This window comes from Scomber scombrus, chromosome 12, assembly GCF_963691925.1.
Source record: "Scomber scombrus chromosome 12, fScoSco1.1, whole genome shotgun sequence".
Lineage (NCBI taxonomy): Eukaryota > Metazoa > Chordata > Actinopteri > Scombriformes > Scombridae > Scomber > Scomber scombrus.
In genome coordinates, this window is record NC_084981.1 from 8,018,892 (window position 1) to 8,043,048 (window position 24,157).

Here is a 24,157-nt window from a genome sequence, read left to right on the forward strand (position 1 = left end):
ATTATTTTAAAAAGTAGGACATTTAGTCTGTACCTTGATAAAATGATCGTCTTTAGACCTTTTCTGCTTATTAAAAGTCCATTTTAAGCCCAAGTTTGTAATTTCCCAGTTAACATAAAACTATTAATTATTATTACTGTTAATTCACATAAATGATTTATTTTATATAACAATATAAAGCTACAGCCTTTCAAGATCAATAACATTTAATAACTGAAATGACAATATGTACTCAAAGCTAATGAATTTAATGAATTTAATGTGTGAATTCATATATTTTTCTTAATTGGAATTCAAACAAAACCAATTTAAATTCCATTTGCAACATTTGACACAGGAGCCAAAAAACACAAAAAACACATTCTGTATAGATATCCTGATAAAGACACATTTTTAATAAAAAACAAATATTTACGACCACCATAAATCCATTTAAAAAGTTTAACATGCATAATAAAAATTCGTCACATAACAATGTAAATTCTTTGCTGTTTCAAAATTTATTTTTTAAACAGGCATGACAGGTTTTTATTGAAAAAGGCACATTTTCAGGGAGAATTACAAGTTCAGGCAAATTTTCAGAGACAATAGAAAAGGGTTGGTTCATCCAAATTACAAAGAAATGACACCATGTTTTCATCTGCAGTGGAATGTAGCCATCCATGTTGCTATGGCTTTGATCTGACTCTAGTGTCGCTCAAACAGTATTTTTACCTTCATTGTTTTGTTGTGAAAAATATCTCAAAGTCTGTACAAATAGGGGTTAAGACTGTCATGTGTCAAGTATTAGCATTGGCCTCAAAAAACTAACAAAAATAAAAATAATAATGACAGGTAGGTATCTGCATGGCAATGTACCACAGAGGTAAGCTTGAACATATGTTTGCATATTTTTTGTGCGTGTAATTTGGTAGAATTAACTTAACTTAAACTGACATCTTAAAGACTCTCACTGTATAAGAGAAAAAGAAACATAACACATACTGTATGGTTTGCAATGTCATATGCACTGTTCACAATTTGTAGTTTTGTTCATGTTTGATTAAGATTTCAGAAAATTAAACAATTACAATTAATTCCTATCAAAACATTTACACTCCTGCATGGATATGAATTTACATATCCACCTGTTTCACAAAAACACATTTTTATCAGCATCTTTGTTTAAAATGATTGTCAAATACATGACAGCATGTTATGATACCCTTTTACAAGTATTGGGATACTTTAGATTATATGTTACACTTGAAACCCCCAACTGATATTTATGTGATGGCTGTCAATGCTGTAAAAAAAAGGCAAGGACAGATTCCATAACAGAAACTTTTGCAAACATTGCACTTCACCCATGAAGTCAGTAAAAACATCACACATACGTAGTCTCAGTCCATGTCATTTTCACCCGAAGAAACTTGGTGACTCACCCGTCGAAGGAAGCCCTTTGTCAATCATGGCACATCTGTACTAATTTGTAGGAGTTTCATTCTGTAAGTTCATGTCTTTCTTAAGAAAATGTCTTGTTCATCCTTTCACTTTTCCATCGTGTTTTGCATTTTTTTCCGGATATACTATTTATCCTCACAACTTTCTTCGTATCCCACCTAAGGTGCCATCTGTGAAAGTAAAAGTGACACAAAATGATTTACAGCAGAGGCAAACAAATGTAATGAGTCTAATTAGTAACTGATACAGTAGCAATCATATTAATGTATTTATACCTCAAAGCGACTGTAAACTTTCTTGTCCTTCCTCATGCTCTGGATCTTCTCCAGCAGTTCCTTGCGCTCCTCAGCTGACTTCGGCGGTGCTCTGCCGAATGACCTGATCCCTCTTTCTTTCGCACTTATGGCATTTTTATCAGCTTTATCTTCTTTCTCATCATCAGTGACAGAAAGCTCTTTGGTCATCTCATTCCTGTTTTGGCTATTTGCGGAAATTTGCCCTAGTAGAAGCTTTGTATCATCTCTGAGGTTGCTGCTTGAAAGCACTTTGGCAGTTGATGAGTGGTAGCGAGACTGGGTTGATTTCGGCTTCTCGGACTGTGGCGACAGAGGAACGACTTCATCTGATGCAGATTCTGCTAACTTCGAGCAGTTATTTTGCCTTGCTTGGTCATTTGATTCCCGTGTAGTACTATTATTTACCTTGTTTGTAGCTTCAGTGTCCACATTTGCTTCCTCAAAAGGTTCAGACAGTTCATGCTCATCTGTAAAACTAATATCGGCAGGTACAGATGACTCTGAAGTGTGGCTTTCAGATGTAACAGATTCAGATCTTTTGCTTGGCAGATCAGGTTCTGTTGTGACTGATGTGACTATTGAGGTAGGCCCAGTTGGACTAAAGGGAGATTCTGTTGGGTGCGGAGCTTTGTTTGAGTCTGTTGGCGTCTCACTGGTAAAAGAAATAGTATCTGAGGAACTGTGCAATACAGGCATGTTGGTTTTTGTTTTTTCAGCCTTAGGGGACATGACAGATCCAAATGAGTCAGACAGAGGAGAAGAACATGGTATTGTTTCAGCAGGAATGGGAGAGTCAGAGCTTGTTGGGTAAAGTTCTGAGGGATAGTTTGCTAGTGTCGGTGCATCTTGAGAACATGCACTTCTTTCAGACTGGGGGGCATCAGGAGGGATGTCTGATTGCTCATCTGCAGCGTCTCCTGGGGTACAGTTAGGAGTAATGGCCCCTTTTTGGTCTGATGTAGAGTAACCACTTTCCAGATCAGATACAATGGGTAAACACCACTCAGTTGATGGAGAGCTAAGGCTAGGAGTTATGCTATCAGCTTTGGTGTCCTTTGGTGATGCAAGAACACTGGAGGAAACCTCAAATTCCTCTGCAATGGGGCTGTTTTCTGATTGAAGAGCATCTCTTTGTGAATCAGACAATATCCAACAAGATTCCTCAGAGTTTGTCTTTGTAGTGGACTCTAATGAGGAGGGCACTGAACCGGCAGCACATGTGTCAGGAGAAATATCAAATTCAACATGAGAGGAGTCAACTGCTACAGAATCTAACAGAGCTTGAGTGGATTTTGCTTGCACGTCAGAAGAAGTGTATGTTTGTAAAGCTTCGTCCGCTGATTGGGCCGAGTCAGGTAGGGGGGGGCTGAAACATTCCTTTGCTTTTATTTTGTCAGATATTGGGGACAGTATGCTGGAGGTCAGGGTTGAGCTTGAGTCTTCTTGGGTGATATCAGATGATACAGTCTCTGCTGGAGTGGAAAGAGGGGCAAAGCTGAAAGCTGTGGGACTACAAGTGGTCTGAGGAATGGAATTAGGTTTTTCACTTTTATCAGTAACTTGCACAAGAGATGGAACAGGTGTTATAGGTGACTGACAGGGACTAGGGCCTTTTACAGCACGTTTTGATAGCTTTGTGTCTTCTGATGGTTCACTCTGAGGGGTTTCTGTTTCTGCACAAACAGGCAAGGACGCTGCTTGGTTGTTCTTCATCTCTATTTTCTCTGAATCAGTTGAGACTGTGGTTTGTTCCTCTTCACAACATTTGGAGGTATTGGGGTCATTATTGACCTGACTGCCCCACTTCTTAGTTTCATCACTGACATTAAGATCAGTTGTTGCTTTCATCGGAGCCTGCACTGTGCTCTTTTCACCTTCTGCAGCCTTTGTAGCTTTGCGTTTGGCTGCCATCTCTTTGAAAAACTTGAGCCTCTCATCAGGATCACTCATATCTAAAAAGAGTGGAGTGAGCAAAGATTTGGGTGGTTGTACTAGTTGATCAGTTTTGGGCAGCTCAGCTTCATCTGATTGTTTTAATGACTCTTGTACCTCAGGGTTTTCTGGTGGATTCTTTGAATTTTCATCCTTTGAGGATGAATCTCTCTCTTCTGCTTTACTAGTTCCGTCATCTGGTTTTGAAGCTTCAAGTCCGGAGCCATCAAAAGTGGCTGATTTTATGTAACGACTCCATTCAAAAGGTTCTTTTGTAGCAGATCTTTTTTGTCCCAAAATCTGAGAAGCAAAAGGTAATTTTGTCTGTTCTGCCTTGTCACCCTCCTCATCCTGTTGCCCTGCAGCAGTTTGCTGGTCCAGAGAGCTGAATATCAGAGAAGATCTTAATCTCGAACTTCTCGGTACTGCTGGATTGTATTTCCTACGGAACGACTCCTCCCTTCGAACAACACTAGTCTTTGGTTCCTTTTGCTCTGCCTCCTCTGTCTTGTCTCCCTCAGTTGTGGATGATGATTCTGAAGGTGTTGGTGTTGATTTGGTTTCCACTCCCACTGCAGTACTTTCATCAGGTGATTTCTCCGATTGCTCTTGTACATGTTTGATATAATTTGGCATCTGACTTGCCCTGCGTAAAGCAGGAACCTTAAATTCTCTGAATTGAGGGATTTTAGGAACTGAAAAGTGCGTGCCTGTTTTTTTCTGCTGTATGGCGGGATTAGATTGTTCGTCCAAAGGATCTGGCACTTGAGATGGTGCCAGTGGCAGGCCTTCATCTCCTGGATTATCGTAAGCACTGAGGTAAGAGCTAAGCCTATAGTTTCTTAGCCCCCGTTTCACTATGGGATCCTTGCGATCACTGCTAGGTGGGAAAAACTGCTTCTGATCAGTTGGATTAGAGGGTGTGGGTGAGGTTTGACATGCATATGACTGGTCTAAACTCGATCTTCTAGGGTAACTTAATGGTAAATCTCCTGCAGGCAGGAAGCTGTCTGAGGCGTTGTCAAATTCTACATTTCTGGTAGATGATAAATAGTGTAGCACAGGATCAAAGTTATCCGTGTCTTGTGGTAAGCCAGGATCAGAATACTCATCTGCTGAATGACCTGACTTGTCTTGATTCCAAAATGTGTCATAGCCACTGTAGTTTGCCTCGGGTCCTGCTCTTACATTTGACTGCTGGCCCCTGTCAAAATGCCTTCCCTGGGATTCAAGGTCTGGCAACTCCTGTGGCTGCAGGAATGGATAAGAGTATCTACCATGACCACCTTCAGCGAAACTGTGCCGTTTGAAGGCAGGATTATCCATAGTGGGCATCCTGGAGTGGCCCTGATCCAATGAGGGATCTACTAGTGACTGCATGGATGAAAACCTTCTGTGCGGATCTGCAGGATTTTTAAGGGGCATCATTCTCCAATCAATATCAGTACGATCATCATCTGGATGACACTTCCTGGGGTCTCTGTACAGTGAAGTTCTTTCATGTGGGAATTGCCTCTTTTGTAGAGGGTTAAACTCTTCCATTGGAGCAGGCACATTTTCAATCATCAGAGGTTGTGACTGAGCAAACAGAATCCGAAACTCTTCATCAAAAGTTGATACAAGCTGTCCAAGGAAAAGGTGTGCCATACAACGGTGTATCTTCTCGAAAGACCACATGAAGCTGGACAATGAAAAGAAGAAGGACTTAATAAACACACTCAATTTATTTCAAACTCATGTGTCTAAATACACTCAGAAAATAAACATAAAATCATAAAGTATACACAAATCACTAACAATACTCCTACTATTTTCTTGTGTAATGTATAGAATTATGGCTTTCTGTAGTAGTTTCAAATCTCACCTGTAGTTTCCACTCAGCACAGCCCTGCAGTCTGTCAACAAGAAGCGATCCATCATCTGACCTTTGAAGGTTTTCCCTGAGCGACAGTGGTATGTGGTGCCAGTCACTGTTCTCACACGTAGAAACTGCAACATACGTATCAAGTCACCTACAGTTAATACTGAGCTTAAGTATGAAATGCAGAGGTGTTTATGTTCTTAATTGCAATTCAAGCTACAGTAGGTGGCAGCATTGCATTAACACTGCCACTTCCAAAACAGAGAGATATAAAATGGCTACTTTCAAGTTCCTCTTACATTAACATGTAGTATTTAGAAGTTACTAATTTTTTGTGGTTTCCATCAATGGAAAAATACTATATATGAAGGACATCATTGTGAGGTAACTGCCAGATTTATCCACATGACTAATGTCCATCTAAGCAACCATATAAAACAAATACAAAATAGTATTACAGGCAAATACAAGAGGCACATAACACACACAGACTTGACAGACATTGGTGGATGAAAATAAAAAAGTTCTTAAATATAATGTTCACTGTCTAGATTTTAACATTTCTAGCAAATGTATAATACGATTGTTAGTTCTGTCAAGCCAATTGGAGATCCATGTGATGTTTGGAAAGAAAAGACTGATATATTTTGTATTACGGAGTCACCTTTACCAACAATTGTACTGAAGCTACTGCACTTGTGCTTTTCTTCACAAATTCAGTTAGTATGGATAGAGTTAAAGGATAAGGCTGGTGATATATTTTCGTATTGTCAACATCTGAAAAGACAGAAACTAAGAGTGTGTTGGCTCATCTCTCAAAGCCTTGCAATTTCCATAATCTGTGACATGTAGCCCGAAGCACATCTGTTCCTACTTAAGAAATAAATCTTAAAAAACAATTTATTTTTTTTAAGGTGACATTTAAAAAAAAAATATCAGCTGGCTATCATAGTTTTTATAAAACATTACTCAAACAGGAGTTAATAGCACATTTTCTGGGGACTACTTTGAGCTGCACATTAATACACATTTGGTGAAATAGTGAGAGATTATGGCAACAGGGCAGTGTATGTTTGATTTACTCAAAATAAACTTAAGTGTCCATATTCACTGTAATGAAGGTACATATCAGGAAGTGCAGCAGTGTGGGTCAATCATGTGAGCTTTAAAACACAGAGGAATACAGTAAGGCTTTTGTCAATACTTGTTATTAGGATCAGTTCATTGTTGGTTTTAGTCTTTCTGTGGGAATTGTTGATAAAAAAGGAAAATATAGAATATCATCATTCTTATCACTAAATTATGTACAAACCTACTGTAATAGCACATCGACATATTTTGTGTTTTTGTGTTCTGTAGTCAAACAGTAGTCAAAGAGTGATGAATATAAAATGAGTTAATGAAATGTTACTGCAGTCACAAGAGAGAGTTAAGAGTTCATTCAACTTTCAAAGTATGTACACTTCTGCTTTTAAAAACTTCAGGTTCAGAGTTTAAAACCTTTCCAAAAAACAGCTGGAGCCTCTGTGGTGGGTGGGGTTATGGGTTGTGCTGACTGTGAGGATATGAGGGGAAGGGAAGCAAACGTAATATCCTGGATTGGTAATGGAACTTAAATCTGTTTCTGTTGTGTTTTTATATAACAATACAGTTTTATTACAGCTCAAAATGCAAAATATTTTATAAAACAACATGGACTCACCTGGATGCTCTGTAGATTTACTCTGCAGTTGGACACCATGTTGGTGAAGTGATGTGCATTCTGCTCGTCTAAAATAACATAGACGGCAACATTCCTCATGGCAGCATTGAGAATATCCGCAAACATGTCAATATCAGTAAACATGTCCATCACTATGGCAATCACCTACAGAGATAAAAGCAACAAACAAGGACGATATGAAAGCAAAACTGTTATGAGCGTGATATCTCAAAGAAAGGTCTAAATCCACCCCCATTGAGAAAGTGAAAGACTGACCTGCTGAGCATTCTTAATAAGTCTCCGCGCCTGTTCCTTGATACTCGGCATGTAAGGCTCTGGGGGGTTAATCAGAGTGGTGACCTCTGTGGGTACATTGAAGTGATGCAGGTTTGGCCAGCCAAGGTCCAGGCCCGGTGGGTCCAGGTCCGAGTGGATCGGCCAGTATGTGTCTGAGGAACCATCTCCCCCAGTGTCATGAAAATGGTGTTCCTTCTGGCTGCTCTGCTGAGGCACCTGAACAGAGCTCCGAATAAAGTGAATCTCAGGTCTGGACAGGAAGTCCACCACATTTGCTTTTTGGAGGACGTCGTAGTATCCCTCCAAGTCCTCCTCAACCAGTGCGTCAACAGCCAAGCGGTACTCTTCCCGATAATGAGGAGGGAGGTAGTTGGGGTCTAGGGGGTTATCCCCAGCAGAGGAACACTGAGAGCGACGTGCCATGTTGTTGGCTATAGAGAGACAGAGAATACATTTATTGTACATAATCATTTTCACATCACACATTTGTTTCAGGGTCACCAAACAACACAATAAGATTGCCATCTATTTAAAGCTGTAGCTGATTAACAATGGAAGCAAATTTACCTGTAATAAGTTTTACAATCACTTAAATCCTTTTTTCAAAAATAGATTTCCAGCAGTAAAATGAACATGTTAAGAGTTTTGACTGCTTGTCCAAACAAAACAAGACATTTTTACATCCACATATCACATTGGGTTTTGAGAACTTGTGATGGGGATTTTCCACCATTATCTGTCATTTTATTGACCAAATCATAAAAGGAATACTCTAGAAATTAAAAAGTAGAAGTAATCTACTAATAATCATTAGCTGCCTCCTTAAAGTCTATGTCATTGGTTATTATCTTTAACTAGAAGTGTATTGTGTATCGATCACGCCATGTCTTCACTTCATAAAATTCAGTGGTCCATATTAATTTCAAATAAACAGTAACTGAAACTATGAAACAAGTCATTGTAGTTTCCGTTTCACATGTTGCAAATGTTCTGTCAGATGTTATGCACAATACTGGAAGACGGATAATTGGATTATTTATCAATTTGGCAATTTCATGTGATTTTGCCATATAATGATATCAGACAAAAACAATCTTCATGTCATAGTATGTATTCCAACCATAGCAGCCAGCAAGACAACTCAATTCTGGACATTATTCATCTAACAAGAAATAGAGCCTTTATCTCAAGGATCTTCTCAGCTAACACTATACTAGTATAAAAAAAAAAAAAACTGTATGATGAATGGGAGAAGATGTAACCACAGGATCGATGGTTATGGGTGTGGCTCCTCCCTCTGGCCAAAAACTCAAGTTACCATTTGCAAGTTCATGTAAAACATCACATATAGACATATAACCACAAAATAGTCCATACAGGAATCTAAGAAAACAACATTGGAGATACAGAGCAAACGCTTCAGGGAATAAAGAGTTACTGGTATGAAAGTTGTGAGAGTCCAAATCTTTTAGCCCACTGATCGGCCTTAAACGTTTCAACAACATCAGATTACAATGAAGCCCACGTCAGAGACGCTTGCCATATGTCACACTTTATCCTCCATAATATAAACATCGGTCAATAACGGACTATCGTACAGCTCCGGCTTTATTTGTTAAACTTACCCTTTATGATATTTACTCCTCAAAGTTTCGTCATCTTGCTCTCTTCACCATGTTTTTTTCCACAACATATCGCGCTTCTAGTCCAGGTGGGACTCGCTTAAAGTTTTAGGTCCATCGGTTTCCCCACGTCACCCAGCTAAACCAGTTTATTGTCATGCTTGAGGCATGTTGGCGAGAATGTTTGAGACTGAGCGAAAAGAAAGAGAGAGAGAGAGAAAAACTACCGTCGTCAAATGTCGCCCCGCCTCGATTAAAGCTCCACAGTCTATTCACTTCTGCTCCTCACAGCTCTGTGTCCACGCTGAACCCTGCACATCTGTTATCTGTTCACAGCTGCTGAATTGCTTTTAACGACTGTGATAAAACAGCCAAGTGGCTAATTAATGATATGTGTGTATAAAGCATATGTTGCACTACTCAAACATTATTCTGCGTCACAGCCTGTTATCTTGTTTTGTCTTTTAATATGTATTCTATTCTGCCTAAAATCATTGTGTCAAATCTGAAAAGAACAACTATATGTCATCCTTTAAATAAAAAAAAAAGAGTCAGATATGAACTATAAATGATTATAAAGAGTTAATAAATCGGTTGGTAAGTTTAGCCAAACTCCAAATGAAAAAAAAAAATTGAGGATGCCAGATTGCAAATTATCACACAGCCTAAAACTGGGTAACTATACAACAAAAAGTGATTTTTTTTAAAAACCTAGCAACCACAGATTTTTCTGTTTCCAAAGCAGATAATCTTTCATAACATGTCCTAACAGTTCTATTCACCAAGTATTTTCATACTCTTGTGATTAAGCCCTGATAATCATCTGCTCATGCAACTGACAAGTTTACCCAGCAGGGCCAGCTCTGCTCTATGAGCAAACGCTTGTAATAAAAATATAGTGAAAAAATATTATGACTTTGTCAGCAATTTTCAAATATTCTAGTAATAGAAAAACAACCATAAGTCGTGCCTCTCTGTATTTCTGTGTGTTACCTTAATGTTGATAAAGTCTTGAATCATGTGTTTATTCCAGAAGAAATAGCCGTCCACCTTTCAGAGAGAATGAAAAAAACAGTTAAATGTATGTTTTTGCAATGCATACATAAAGACAAGTCAAACGTTATGTTTTTGTTTCTGTCTAAACCTGTTTCCACAGAAGTCATGCTATAGTAGAAGGAGTCCATGTCCATAAATACAGCTCATCAAGCAGCTGCCTCTCCAGATGTTATTTGTCTTTGTTTTCCTTTACCTGGAAGGCAGGGGAATACTGGATTGGGCAGTTGGACAGAAAAGAGTGACATGCTGATAAAGCAAAGAAAGGAAACTCTTGACTTTAAAGCTTTTCAAAGTGAGAAAGACAGGAAAGGTGGTGTGTTGATTTAGAAGATAACGAGACATTTTCATCATACAGAAACAAATACCTTTTTCTTGCTGCTTCTTGCAGGGCTGAAAAAGAGGATCTTCTATCAAATTTATGCAAATCTTACTAATTTCATAAACATTACAGTAATGTTTGAAAGGTAAATAAGGGTCAGTTTGGTGATGATGACATAACTGAATTTGGTACCACCTTAAGTTAAAAAAACAAGGTAAACTATCTTGTAGAAAAATCAGTGAAAAGAAGACATAAAGAAGGTTGGATACCACTTGCATAAAGTGGGCAACTACACTTAAGGTTTCAGTATACTCACCAGAGGTTTGTACAATTTGAATTCCAACCACATCTTAAGGCAAAGGTGTTTAAAGGTGTTTGAAATACTAACACTCAAAGGCAGGATCAAAATTCAGCTGTTGTTGAGATGAGTGAAATCTGATAAATGTTCAAATGTGGATAACACAACCTTCCTCAAAGGTGTTTCACTCATTTGTATACATGAGAAAATGTGCACAAAATGTGCAAAAAAAAATGGAAAAGGGAGAGGGCTTGAGATAGAAGTAGGCTACAAATACTGTTTATTTTCTTAACTTAGAACACCCGGCCAATCGCTGCTTGAAGTAGTCGGGATTGGGTTGGATTGTTTTTTTTGACAGTCACATAAATGATGAGAGGTCCGAGGGCGTTTCAGACACTGTATCTTCCAAACCCTTAAGTTGAATCAGACTGACAGCTTTAGGGAGCCCACAGTTTATTGGCAATAGAGGCAATAACTTGGTGGTAGTTTGAGTTAATGCAGATTTGTTTGGTAATACCACTAACGCGCAATCAGGAAAGAAGAGATGAGGGTCTTAAGGCCCTCAGTTAACATTTTGTTTAAATGTTATTTCATTACATATTGTGCTTCATTGGTGCATATTCCATAGTTGAACAACCACATGATTCATTACTAATGTCGAACTACTGCGTATACTAAAATCCCCACAACCAGATTTACTGGTATTTTGAAAAGGGTAATTGTAGACATTGAGAAATCCTGAGTAATTGTCATTAAATGTCACGGAGATAATTACTGTAAATGTCATTGTGATAGCTGGTTGTAAGATTTTCACTGTAAAGAGCACTTCATGTGAAATGTGTCTAGAGTTACAGGAAAAGTAAAATGTCCTCCAGCCTTTTCTTGAACTGTAAAGGTCTCTTGATTTATACTTATTTATGACTTATTCAACATTTATTAATCCATTAACCGATGCTGCCATAGGCCCCATAATAGACTCCTTTTCATTGACTTGTACCAGGACATCTATCATTACACGGTGAATGGCCAGCCAAACATAATAATCCTTGCTTAACATTTTGAATTCAAAGAAAAAGACTTTAAGATACAAACCGTGTGGTATTTGATTTAAGTCTCAATGGTAACAAAGGAAACCTGTTTATGTCTTAACCTCAACCTACTTATTGTGACAGTACATCAACAAACACTGATGGCACTGGGTGAGGTCGATTAATACTATAAAGACTGTCATCTTTTCACAGAGGTTCAGTTGAATAACACAAACAAAAGAGCAGAGCAAAGCTTGCAGGAGAAGCTCCCTCTGCCAACATGGTGCTAACATTCAATCTTTTGTAGCTTTTCATGGTTCACTAAAAAAATTTCCAGCACTATTTACAATAATGCCCGCAGACTGAGATGAGCTTACCTCTTACCAGACAGGGTGTAACTCTGTGATACAAAAATAGTGCGAGGGCTTATGTCGAAACCAAGCTTTGAAGTTGGAGGAAGGCCATCTGGGAGTCCAAGATAGGACCTTATATTGCATGTTTTGTTAAACCCTGGAAGGAGAGAGAGAGAGAGACAAAATACTGTGATTTTCCCTGTAAGGATTGCTCCACACTCAGACCTAAAATAGCCTCGTGAGGATGGAATCCGACGTCACTGAAGTAAAGGAAGTGATGCAACTTAGCTGCTCAAGTGAAGACATGAAGACAATTCCTCATTGTTTCCTTCTGGCACCACCCAAGGCACACAGAAGAGCACTTGGAATAGAAACATCATAATTAATGTTCACTGAGTTAATCGATAGTTGCTACATCACATACCATTGGGCAGCATTCACTGCTGGACTCTTCTAATTCTCTTCTAACTCTTCTAATCTCTGCAGCTTTCAGAAAAACACACATTTGTTATCTGCCTTTTGGTTTTTCTGAATGACAGCTTCGATTGTGAAACATGAACTTGATCCAAACACTGTGACCACCACCCCACCCCCTTCATAAGACATCTCTAGGAATGTTTGACTCTCACATAAACTTACAGTGTAACTGATATGATTTGTGTGATAACACAATGTCACCCGATTGTGAAAGGTGAACAAAAACGCAGTATCCCTTGTGGTAAACACATTCCAGAGTACATTAAATTGAACTGATAACTGCATCTACATGGTGGGTGGCCTTGTAGAATAAGTTACGCATACTAAAAGTTATAAGAGATATATTTCTTACTGTTTATGTCTGTTGTACATACTCTTATAACAGCACTGGGGTCAGATTTAAGATGTTTTACTGTATATGTGCTTCCCAAAGATTTGATACTGTTGAATAACTACATCAAACATGTACAGTGCAGGTGTGTAGGTGTGGTGCCAACCTGGGGGGCTTGGGCTGCGATGGCCATATATTAATAGACTATAGCTGGTGTGTTTGATATTCTTTAAACATTTGGTTTAAGGGAATAACATAAGAACCAAATGACATTTACAAAGAAATACAGGAAATCCAAGGATAACTTTATGTCCTAAAAGCAGTAGCTCAACACAAAGTGCTTTAAAGCATAACTTTAAATGGAGGGTGCGGCTGGACTGGTGTTTTAATGTGAGCACTTACATGTGCAAACAGGTTGTAAAAAGGTGGGTTTACCCCATTGGTGCAGGCTAAAACATTTCCCATGACATTTTCTTTGATGCCACGAAATTGACATTTGTGGTTTTGACTGAAATGTCTCAACAACTACTGAACCAATGAATTGTTATCACACTGGTGATTTTCTAACTTTATGTTCCATTCACACATTTTTATTGTGTCCAGTACATTGGTCAATGACTGAATACCTGCAATACTAATGGTGTTCCCATCAGCCCCAGCTGCAATTTGTTTTGCATTAATGAGTAATCATGTTAATATGCCAAACTAATATAGTGAACATGGTAAACATTAAACTCAAAAATCAGAATGTTGGTATTCTTATTGTGAGCATGTTAGCATGCTGCATTAGCATGTAGCTGAAAGCACCACTGTGTCTTCAATAAAAGCCTGACAGAGCAGCTAGCCTTGCTACAGACTATTAGCCTCATTATAATCCATATGGAGCTGACTATATCTACAGATTATTATTATTATCTACAGTTTTAAAAATGTAATAATGTGTATCTTTGGTCAGTAATACTAGGTGAACAGTCGCTGTTAAACTTTTCCACTTCTACCACTACCTTGCATTTACCAAGGAAAGTATGTGTACATGTTTTGTTTATAACATGTCTCAAGGCTTTTTTTGGTGCTGATAAAGGGAAAGTAGGAGGAGGAAGAGAGGAAGAGGATGGGAAAACAATAGAAAAAGGAAGAGCAGCAGCTGCAGAATCCATTCCTGAATGCAACATTTGATGGAGCGACACAGGAAGTCTCAGCAGTTCTCAAGGAGGTGAGATCATGCTCACCCAGAGACATGATGAAGGTAGAATTAAGAGGATGATGAATTAGCACAGTTACGAATGAGTGCAAGTCAAGACACTTAGACGGGAACATTAAGTGTTATGTGGTGATGACTGGCTATGACACAAAGCCCTTAAGGGGCATATTAAACAGTGATTCAGAAGTTATTATGACATTTAAAAAATCCTAAACAAAGAGAAGAGGAGAATTAATTAGATTTTAATCAAGTAGTTAATATATGAGAGACCTCCCTTATCATTAGAGGAAAAACAGGCTCTTCTATATTTGTCCCTTGGAGAGGCCATGCCAAATTCCACAGATGACTGTATTCTCACAACATTTAGTTTCTCTACTGTTCAGCCCCCCTGTCTTTGAGTGTAATGACAGTCATCGCCCCACATCTTTGTCAGAGCTGAGGGTGTCCAGCCAGGGATCGTCACCTCGCTGGTGGAAAAAGGCGCAGACATAAACACACAGGTGAGACAAAACCGCACCAGTAGAAACAAAAGGCTCTTGTCAGTGTGGCATGTATGTCAGCTGCTTATTGACACACAGCTGCAGAGAGATGTGGAATGGGTCCAGGTTGTGTTTATAATGAGGGTACGTTTGGATGGGTATCTCCCTTTTGATCTGAAGATCATGTGCACATGAAGCTGCGATTGGGTGCTGACCTCAATACACACAATGACTGGACTAATCAGCAGGAGTCCATTTGTATCTGATTTGACTGTCATATAGCTCGTTGGCAGTGTTTGTTTATTTAGGAGTGTACTCAGCTCTGTGTCTGTGGGCTACTATAAGAGATTTGTACTGGATGCTTTAATGAGATCTCCTTTTAGAGTCCTGTTCAGGCACAGTTTGACATTATGTTCTGTGTGTGCGTGCTTGTCTGCACCTGAAAATATGTGTGCAATCACTTTAGCATGTGTGCTCGTGTGTGCCTGTGATCGTGAGTGGCAGGTCACTACAGGAGTGGCAGTGGCAGCTCTGTTTAAACAGTCGCAATCTGTAGAAGAGATGACAGCAACAACAGGCCATAGCAACTGTGCTTTACATTTTGCATTGTTGTCCTTCATCAATCAATTTGTTTTTCCTGATTACTTTCCAGGTCTATTGTACTGTATCCTGTGGCACATCCTGCAGCTACAGCACATACTGGAACGTCCTGCATTGAGTCAGAGACAGATGTCTCAGGATAGACATCATATCCCTCCATTTAATGTCTGATGAGACACAACAATGACCGGTGTTTCCACCGGCACCTAAACGGAGAGGTGGAGCAACTTGAACAGTACATGATCGATGCCATGGTGAGGTATAATAAATACATCCATCTGGACTCAGTGATTGCATTGCTGTTGCAGGAAAATGTGCTTGACGTCTCAATTATATCACTCCTCGTTGAACCCTGGGATTCAGCTGCAAAAAGAGCCTACACAGCTGAATGAGCAGATCACTGAATGTAACAAATGTGCAAAGTAAGGACACTTAAGAGAGTCACTTTTTGCCCCTTGTCTGTAATTCCAAGCTGACTTCCCGTCACACTTTCAGTGACCTTTCTGGTTTTCTTTTTGCTTTTGTGATCTGTGTTTGCGTCTGCCTGTGGTTAGCTGGTTTGTGGCACTGAATAGTTGTTGGCAAAGGTTCAAAGAGCGGCACAATGAGCTTCTAAACTACAGTAGTAAACTGTGTCAAGTTAGCGTTCAAAGTTCTCCAGTGGAGGGTTTGTATTTTTCTGTAAAGGGAAGTGTAGGTTATACAGAAACAGCCAGTTTCCCTTGTTCAGAGGCTGTCCAGGAATGTGATTGGATTTACCAGGTCAGGAGGGAAACAGGTCAGAAGTCTTATGTCAATGCATGATTTCACAACTCAAACATTGACATAAGCTTTCTAAATTATAAATAAGATCATATTCCTTCAACCAGGTTGCCATACTTAACCTCTGCAGAGGCAGTGAGACAAAGAGCCTGATTAACATGGCAGTAACACTTTTCAGAAAAAACAGGACATTATTACCATTACATTGTATCCTCATATTCTGTTCTTACAACTCTACCTACATTTACTAAGATATTTGAGAATTAGGACTGTTGAATATGCCAATTATCTTCTGAATATGTATAATAAATATAAATTCTAACACCACTCTACAATGGTTGAATTGATTATTTTGGATTTTCAGATAGAGTGGGAGACACTGAACTCCCCAATTGTCCAGTTTATTTTCCAGCTGCAGGTATTTGACTATAGTGCGTTTGTCAAGGGGACAGCATTGACGTACTGCTTGGTCATGACATCCAAATAGCGCCACTCCCTGGACAGCCTACTTACAACATTTTATTCTGGTGAGGTCATCCAGCCTGAGGCCACAGTTTAGCAGCCTAGCAACATAACTTTGGCCCCTACTGTAACATTAGCAAGTATAGCTTAGATTAGTTTTTATCTGAGAAAAAAATCTCAGAGAACATTATTTGTATTTGCAGATTTTGGGACCACCACAGCTCAGCTGGTAAAAATCCCCTCAAAAGACATGTGGCTCTGTGTGGAATGCACACACATAAGCAGTCTGGCCAACTATGTCCACAGTTGAAGATTACACTGAAGCCCTTGTAAGTGAACATACTGAAGAGGGTAAGGTAGTAAAACTGTATGGCCATGTAAAAATGAAAGCATTGAGTATAGATTAAATGACCTGGAATTTTTCCATGGCTTACAGGTGCTGCTCTGCAATTGATCCCAACCTTTAAGCTCTCTGAAAGCATAACAAAAAGATACCTTCCCCAGGGTGACAATTCACTTTATCCGATTACTTTACATTTTTGCCTATGTAGACACATAGCAGAGATTACACCTACTAAATCAGGGCGTTATCAGCACTCACAGATCAAAAGAAATAGTGGTAAAATTACAGTGATGAGAAATTGGTTTGTTTATTATTAACATGAATTACAAGCTTATACAGATCTATCAGAAATGATACTGATATACACTTTTATTCTCTTATGCTTTGTGGCAAAATGTATAATGTGGAAAGCAAATCACATTTCAGACATCAGTGTGTGCTGTATCTATGGATGTAAATGATTTGTGGTTAATAAGCAGGAGCGCTGTATATATAGACGCTTCAATCTACCACAATATTTAGGAAGACTTTCAGCAGTGTTTTTCTATTTATAAGAGCAGGCGCTGACCCACGTTGTCTCCGGTCGTGCCTAGATTTGCGGGGCTCTCGCGAGATCTACACGCGTTGTTTTTTCATTGTGCTAAAATAATTATGTTTTATGAAGTGACAACGGTGTGGGTGAAGTCTGGTTAAGTATAGGCACAAAACAGCTTGGTTAAATTTAGGGAAATATCATGGTTTGGGTCAAACTGGTTAATCTCGCGATATCTTTTGCTGGTATGGGTTTACCATGAAGCGCGTCCGCGTCATTTTACCCGCGCTGTATCATCGAAGATCGTCTAGGTATAAGACGATGAATCACTTGAGCGTAAGAAAATTGTCGATACTTAGAAAAAAAAGTTTAAATAACTGCCATAAATGACATTAAGTCGTCAACTTTATATCACTGTGGCTTTTCTGTAGGTACAATAGTTGGTTTAACTTCCTCAGTGACACACATAGAGCGGTTATTGAGCGAGAATAACGACATGATACATTTTGAGGGGGAGTGAGAGCTCTTACCTTGTCGTCATCTCTGATCTCATGCATGCCCCGGTTTCTTAGCACTAGTGGCGATGTTACATTTTGGGTTGAATATGCACCTTTTTTGATATTTTGATTGGTTTATTTTGTGCAGTTTAACAGCCCTGAAACTGAGCGAGCAGCACTGTGAAACATGGCAGGAGTTATCCGGAGGCTTGACGAGACTGTTGTCAACAGGATAGCTGCAGGAGAAGTTATCCAGCGTCCTGCCAATGCTGTGAAGGAAATGATTGAAAACTGGTAACTAACTAGCCTAAGTTACATAATGCAGTTGATTTTATAACGTGAGGTAAAGTTAGATATTGAACTACTGTCTCACACAATCAGCGGTGGGACTAATACAGGTGACAGTGGTGCAGTAGCCTCCGGTGTTTACATCACGTTTGAGGCAAAGCAGCTTAACAACACTTATATTAATTTGCGACACTGCAGACTGAGTGGATAACTCCACATTAAAAGCAACAGGGCTGTGTAATAACTACAGTTTGTGTTTGGACATGTTATAGTCTGGATGCCAAGTCCACCAACATCCAGGTGACGGCGAAGGACGGCGGGCTGAAGCTCCTCCAGATTCAGGACAACGGCACTGGCGTCAGGGTGATACATCTCATTCCCCTCGCAATTGACCTGTGTGCACACTGTCCAGTTGGCTTCAGTGATGTCTGTATAATGAAAATGTCTGGCTTAGATGTAATCACATGACCTGATTAAGTTTGGCCCCTTTACAGTTGATGTCGCCACTAGTTTGCGTCAGTTTCAGGTTCACAGACTGTGTTTGTTTTCATTCAGTCTCTTGTGTCCCGGTGCTGCCTTTTCACCCATCTAATATTTACCACAGCTGTTACATTGATGTCATACACTGCACCAGCTGTACAACAGGGCCTTGCTCAAATAGACCATAATGTATGAGCATAGATCTTAAGATGTTGGTGTATGGGAATAGTTGCCTCTTTTGGACACACATAAGAGACTCCAGCGGGGTTAATATGATTTTCACCTGTGTGGCTTTCAAAAAACTCTGTTGCTTTCTCTGACTGACCAGGATATCCATCTTTCTTCTGATGCAGAGAGAAGATATGGAAATCGTTTGTGAACGGTTTACCACGAGCAAACTCCAGACTTTTGAGGACCTCTCGGCTATTGCGACTTATGGATTCAGAGGAGAGGTGAGCGGCTCCGTCAGCTGCGATTCCCACCTTCAGTTACACACATACTGTATAAAATGTTGACACACCTGTTGTCTGCTTACTTGTATGCAGGCTCTTGCTAGTATAAGCCACGTTGCTCATGTGACCATAACAACAAAGACAGCAGATGCCAAGTGTGCCTACAGGTATGGTTACATTTTAAATATTGGCTCCTCATGCATGTTAATAAACTTACCAGGATGATGGAGTTTTTATTGATGAAACACTTCTTTCACTTTGTTATTATGCAGAGCAAACTATAGTGATGGCAAACTAAAAGGCCCACCTAAACCCTGTGCCGGAAACCAGGGAACACAAATCATAGTGAGTTTTTGTACCATTACACCTCCTACACGATGAAGTTAACAGATGTTTTAGAACATTACAAGTTTTCCTGTCTTGTCCGCAGGTGGAGGACCTCTTCTATAATGTATCCACCAGGAGGAAAGCTTTAAAAAGCCCCAGTGATGAGTACTCCAGGATCGTAGAGGTGGTCAGCAGGTCAGAGCTTTTCTCCTTGTGTCTCATGAAAGCTGCTTGTTTTTTGTTTTTTTGATGAACATCATTTTGTTTGGATAACTTCTTATCCAGACTCACATCAAGCATGCTATTTTGCAGGTACGCCATACACAATTCAGGGAAAAGCTTCTCTGTCAAGAAGGTGTGTTTTTTTTCTCGTTTTTTTTAATAAATACTTGACTTAGAACAAAGCTACTGCAGGAAACTAGCTACTTCAAGCACATCTTTCTTTACAGTCTGTTTTAACGCTCTCCTTTTTCTTTTCCAGCAAGGAGAGACTGTGGCTGACGTGAGGACTCTGCCCAATGCATCTGTGGTGGATAATATTCGAGGAGTGTTTGGCAATGCAGTCAGCAGGTATTAATCAAATAAAAGAAAGAAAAGGCTTTGATGCTTTTCATTTACAATATGTGACTTTTTATCACCTTTAAGACTGACTGCATGACTGGCTTTGTGGTATGTTCCCAGGGAGCTGATCGAGGTCGGCTGCGAGGATCTGAAGCTCGCTTATAAGATGAAAGGCTACATCTCAAACGCAAACTACTCGGTCAAGAAATGCATGCTGATCCTCTTCATCAACCGTACGTGCCGTGGAAACGCAGCTTCACTGGTAAACGTCGTTTAATCTTGTTTAGCGCTTTTTTAAATGGAGAATGTGATCCGTTATCTCGCAGATCGTCTGGTGGAGTCGAGTGCTTTGAAGAAGGCCATCGAGACGGTTTACGCCGCATACCTACCTAAGAATTCACACCCTTTTCTTTATCTCAGGTAACTACAGGTGCATTTGTCTGTATTCTACATTGTTGAAAAATGCATTTTCTATATTCTCGGATTCTTTCTCATCATCACAGCTTGGAGATCGCCCCGCAGAATGTAGACGTGAACGTCCATCCCACAAAACATGAGGTGCATTTCCTGCATGAAGACAGCGTCATTGAGAGCGTTCAGAAGCACATCGAGAGCAAACTGCTTGGCTCCAACTCCTCACGCACATATTTCACTCAGGTATGATATGTCTGGATGACTATCTCTGTAAATGCGCTGATATTATTACAGCAATCATTGATAAGGTCTCCATATTTTATTAGGGTAACATGTTCTTGCTGAGCTTTTCTTCCTGAAGATCATCAATCAGAAGCGTGACCACTTTCTTGCACCAGTCAGTGTATGATGACAGAAACTTTTGGTGTGTTTGTCCAGACGTTGCTGCCGGGGCTGTCAGTGTCAGGTGGCAGTGAGGTGAAGTCCTCCAGCACCACAGCAGAGGCGGGAGAGCGAGTCTACGCACATCAGATGGTGAGGACCGATTGTCGGGCTCAGAAGCTGGACGCCTTCCTCCTGCCAAAAGAAAAGCCGCCTCCTGACCCTGAACCTGCTGGTCCCAGCAGCAGCAGCAGCAGCAGGGAGGCCACAAGCAGGACCATAGACATGGATGAGACAGATGACGCAGACATGCTGCAGGCCCTGGATGAACAGGAGGCAGAGGTGCCAAAAAACGACAAAGAGGGCAGCGTCAGTGCTCACGATGCTCAAAGGTGATTTCCTGTGACAGTGGGCAGTGGCGTGTAAATCAAGTCAAACTGTAGTGTGTCATGCGAGTCGTGAGTCATGTCAGCGCTCCTTTATGTGGCGTGGCTTTACGCAGTATTTCTTCACATCATTTTTATATCATAGTGAGTAATTATGATGATTCTTTCACAAGTCAGAAAAAGTGTTGATTGTGTAAGTGCAGGGCAAGCAGACGTGAACATTGAAGAGCAGAAAAAACAGTTGCGTAAGAGAGTATGAAGAAGAGTGTAGTAAAGTAAACATCCCTCCCTTATAACTTAAGTAATCTACCCTCGGGCCAATCAGTAACTAAATATCACTGACCTTTAGCACATCAGCAGGTTATAGGTGGTCAGTATGACAGTTTGTGTTTTTGAAAGATTAATTTAAAGTCCAGCTAATTGATACTTTCTTTACTAACAGTGTATTTGCAGCTTTTAGCTCAGTGTTTTTACTTTTTTTTTTACAGTGCAGTCAGGCCTCCCCAGCTCTCATTAACCCTGTTTTCAGCAGCTGGCAATTATTTTCTTTTTTTTTAAAAAAAAAGCTCCTGATAAACCTGCTGCGGGCAACCTGCTCAGCACAATACAGCAAAGAGACAATGTTAATGAGCAGCTGCTGAAGACTAGCAGTTAGAGACCCAGACATAAGGAGCTGGTAAACACTAAAATCAGAAAAAAGGAAGTAAATATTAGTTTCACATTTACCAGGTGGCTAGACAAAGGATTCCAAATAATTTCCAGTGTTGCTTTATGTCTGCTGGATTTACAAATTGGCAGTTTTTTCTTACTTAGTCATAACAACTAAATATAAGATAATGATATGTTGAAGGCAATTTGTGCATTTCTTTCGCCCCCAAGTGGCCAGATTTTTGTATTGCACACATAACTTGTCATGTTGCTTTAATTAAGACGAGTATTTGCCTCTCATTAATTGTGTGGTAAAATGTTTCTCACACTGTAAGCGGAGTTATGTCTGACTGGGTTTATGGCTCCTAGCATTAAATATTATGAAGTGAACATGCAGTGTGTGTGTGTGGGGTGTGTGACAGCGGTGTGTTTGTGTGTTTTATTATGAACCAGGAAGCGGCCAAGGACAGAGCAGCAGCAGGAAAAACAAGAAGAGGACCAGATGGTTGCAGCCACGTCCAAGAGACGAGTTATCAAACTGAACAGCATCAAAGAACTGAGAACTGAGATCACAGAGAACACACACAAAGGTACAATGGAAGAATAAACCCTTCCACTTTAAATAAGTCAAGTTTAAAAGCTGAAAATAGAACAATTATAAATCTTATTATACTTATCGATCATTTTACTTTTCTACCTGTGTGCGCAGGACTTCAGGAGATGCTGCAGAATCACTCGTTCGTGGGCTGCGTCAATCCTCAGTGGACTCTGATCCAGCATCACACCAAACTGTACCTGCTCAACACCAGCAAACTCAGGTCAGAGCCACAGCAAACACACACAGCTCACTGCAGATGTTTCATTCCCCACTTATTATCTCATTTCACTCCTTTTTTCCCCTGTCGCAGCCAGGAGCTTTTCTACCAAGTACTGATCTATGACTTTGGGAACTTCGGAGTACTAAAACTATCTGTAAGTAACATCGAGTCTAGATTGTAAATAATCTGAATATGTTGTACAGGTTATGATTTTTTAAATGGACAATTGTGTGAATTTAGACACCTGCACCGCTTTATGACCTGGCCATGCTGGCTCTGGAGTCTGAGGAGAGCGGCTGGACAGAGGATGATGGACCCAAAGAAGGCTTGGCTCAGTACATAGTAGACTTCCTGAAAAACAAATCTGAGATGCTGGAGGACTACTTTTCCATGGAGATAGACCAGGTCAGTATACGCCCACTGGGCAGAAATACTATCTTGTACTCTTAAAGACCGAAGCTTTGAGGTTCAATTTCAATTTTTTTGCACATTTTAGGAAGGAAATCTGATAGGACTGCCGTTACTGCTCGATAAGTACACTCCCGTCATGGAGGGCCTCCCAATGTTCATCCTACGCTTGGCCACTGAGGTGAAAGTTCTTGTTAGTCTCCTCCCTTTGAAGAAATGTTTCTGGAAACATAAACTGCATCTGAAGGTTTTTTTTGCTCTGTGGTTTTTTGTGCAGGTGAACTGGGACAATGAGAAGGAGTGCTTCAGAGACTTCAGCAAGGAGTGCAGCGCCTTCTACTCCATCAGGAAGCAGTACATCCTGGAGGCGGAGCCGGGAGAGGAGCAGGTGTGGAGGAGCTCACGTGTTCAATAACGCCTTCTATTATCAGTTTTATCAGAATATGTGTGCACTCGTAACGTAACACGTTAATGACAAAGAGTTGAACTGATGACGGATTTGTTACGCTCCTCTTTCAGGATGCTGAGCTGAACTCGTGGCGTTGGAAAGTCGAGCACGTCATCTTCAAAGCTTTCCGATCCCTCTTCAGTCCTCAAAAGCGCTTGAGCGAGGACGGCACCGTGCTGCAGATAGCCAACTTACCCGACCTCTATAAAGTGTTTGAGAGGTGCTGAATCGGACTAAAAGATCAACCCTACGTGCTGCTCTTTTGTACTCAATGTAACATTTGTGTTGTAAATAAAAACTTTTGTATGAAAACTTTTTTTGTGCAAATCATATTTCCATGAGGAGTTTCTGTCAGAGGAAATCCTGGCTCTGAATGGTCTATCTATAAGTGCCAAGCCTTCACATGGTTTTCTAAAAGTAAGACTCTGGACACGGAGCCAGGAAAAATAGAATTGGGTCATGAGTCCCATAACGATGCCTAAAATGTGGCAGCGTACCGGGCTTAACTTTTATTACATCTACTCTTCCCCTGTCAGTCTGAGACTCTGAGCTGAGGGATCAGAGCTCAGCATGAAGGAAATTAACACCTGAATTTGTGTTTCCACATACCTCAGAGACAATTACAAGTTCCTAAAGCCTGTATAAGCTTGGAATA

At 40.1% G+C, this 24,157-nt stretch overlaps 2 protein-coding genes across 3 annotated transcripts; one reads left to right on the plus strand and one right to left on the minus strand.

Moving 5' to 3' along the window:
* Positions 1-367: 367 nt before the first annotated feature.
* fam83ha (family with sequence similarity 83 member Ha) lies at positions 368-9,461 on the minus strand. Its single transcript, XM_062430774.1, has 6 exons — positions 9,157-9,461; positions 7,511-7,962; positions 7,235-7,399; positions 5,536-5,660; positions 1,719-5,352; positions 368-1,613 (listed from the first exon to the last, which is right to left on the minus strand). Exons 2-6 carry the CDS (start codon positions 7,952-7,954, stop codon positions 1,602-1,604), a joined length of 4,380 nt encoding a protein of 1,459 aa, XP_062286758.1. The 5' UTR covers positions 7,955-7,962; positions 9,157-9,461; the 3' UTR covers positions 368-1,601.
* Positions 9,462-15,520: 6,059 nt separating this feature from the next.
* Positions 15,521-23,807, plus strand: mlh1 (mutL homolog 1, colon cancer, nonpolyposis type 2 (E. coli)). Of its 2 annotated transcripts, XM_062430097.1 has the most exons (20): positions 15,521-15,549; positions 18,040-18,185; positions 18,452-18,542; positions 19,013-19,111; positions 19,205-19,278; positions 19,384-19,456; positions 19,542-19,633; positions 19,751-19,793; positions 19,920-20,008; positions 20,120-20,232; positions 20,326-20,419; positions 20,503-20,656; positions 20,852-21,186; positions 22,282-22,418; positions 22,538-22,646; positions 22,737-22,800; positions 22,887-23,051; positions 23,143-23,235; positions 23,332-23,442; positions 23,574-23,807. In XM_062430097.1, the coding sequence occupies exons 2-20, from the start codon at positions 18,079-18,081 to the stop codon at positions 23,727-23,729; spliced, it is 2,199 nt and encodes a 732-aa protein (XP_062286081.1). In that variant the 5' UTR covers positions 15,521-15,549; positions 18,040-18,078; the 3' UTR covers positions 23,730-23,807. The 2 variants fall into 2 exon arrangements, with proteins under 2 accessions (XP_062286081.1, XP_062286080.1); XM_062430096.1 differs by lacking the exon at positions 15,521-15,549 and having other exon boundaries at positions 17,743-18,185.
* Positions 23,808-24,157: the final 350 nt, after the last annotated feature.

Coding starts and splice junctions, on each gene's coding strand:
- fam83ha (XM_062430774.1), bottom strand. CDS start 7,954: ATGGCACGTCGCTCTCAGTGTTCCTCTGCTGGGGATAACCCCCTAGAC. Junction 7,400..7,510: donor TTATTAAGAATGCTCAGCAG/GTCAGTCTTTCA, acceptor TTATCTCTGTAG/GTGATTGCCATAGTGATGGA. Junction 5,353..5,535: donor GTGCTGAGTGGAAACTACAG/GTGAGATTTGAA, acceptor TTCATTGTCCAG/CTTCATGTGGTCTTTCGAGA.
- mlh1 (XM_062430097.1), top strand. CDS start 18,079: ATGGCAGGAGTTATCCGGAGGCTTGACGAGACTGTTGTCAACAGGATA. Junction 20,233..20,325: donor GCTGATCCTCTTCATCAACC/GTACGTGCCGTG, acceptor GTTATCTCGCAG/ATCGTCTGGTGGAGTCGAGT. Junction 21,187..22,281: donor AGTGCTCACGATGCTCAAAG/GTGATTTCCTGT, acceptor ATTATGAACCAG/GAAGCGGCCAAGGACAGAGC.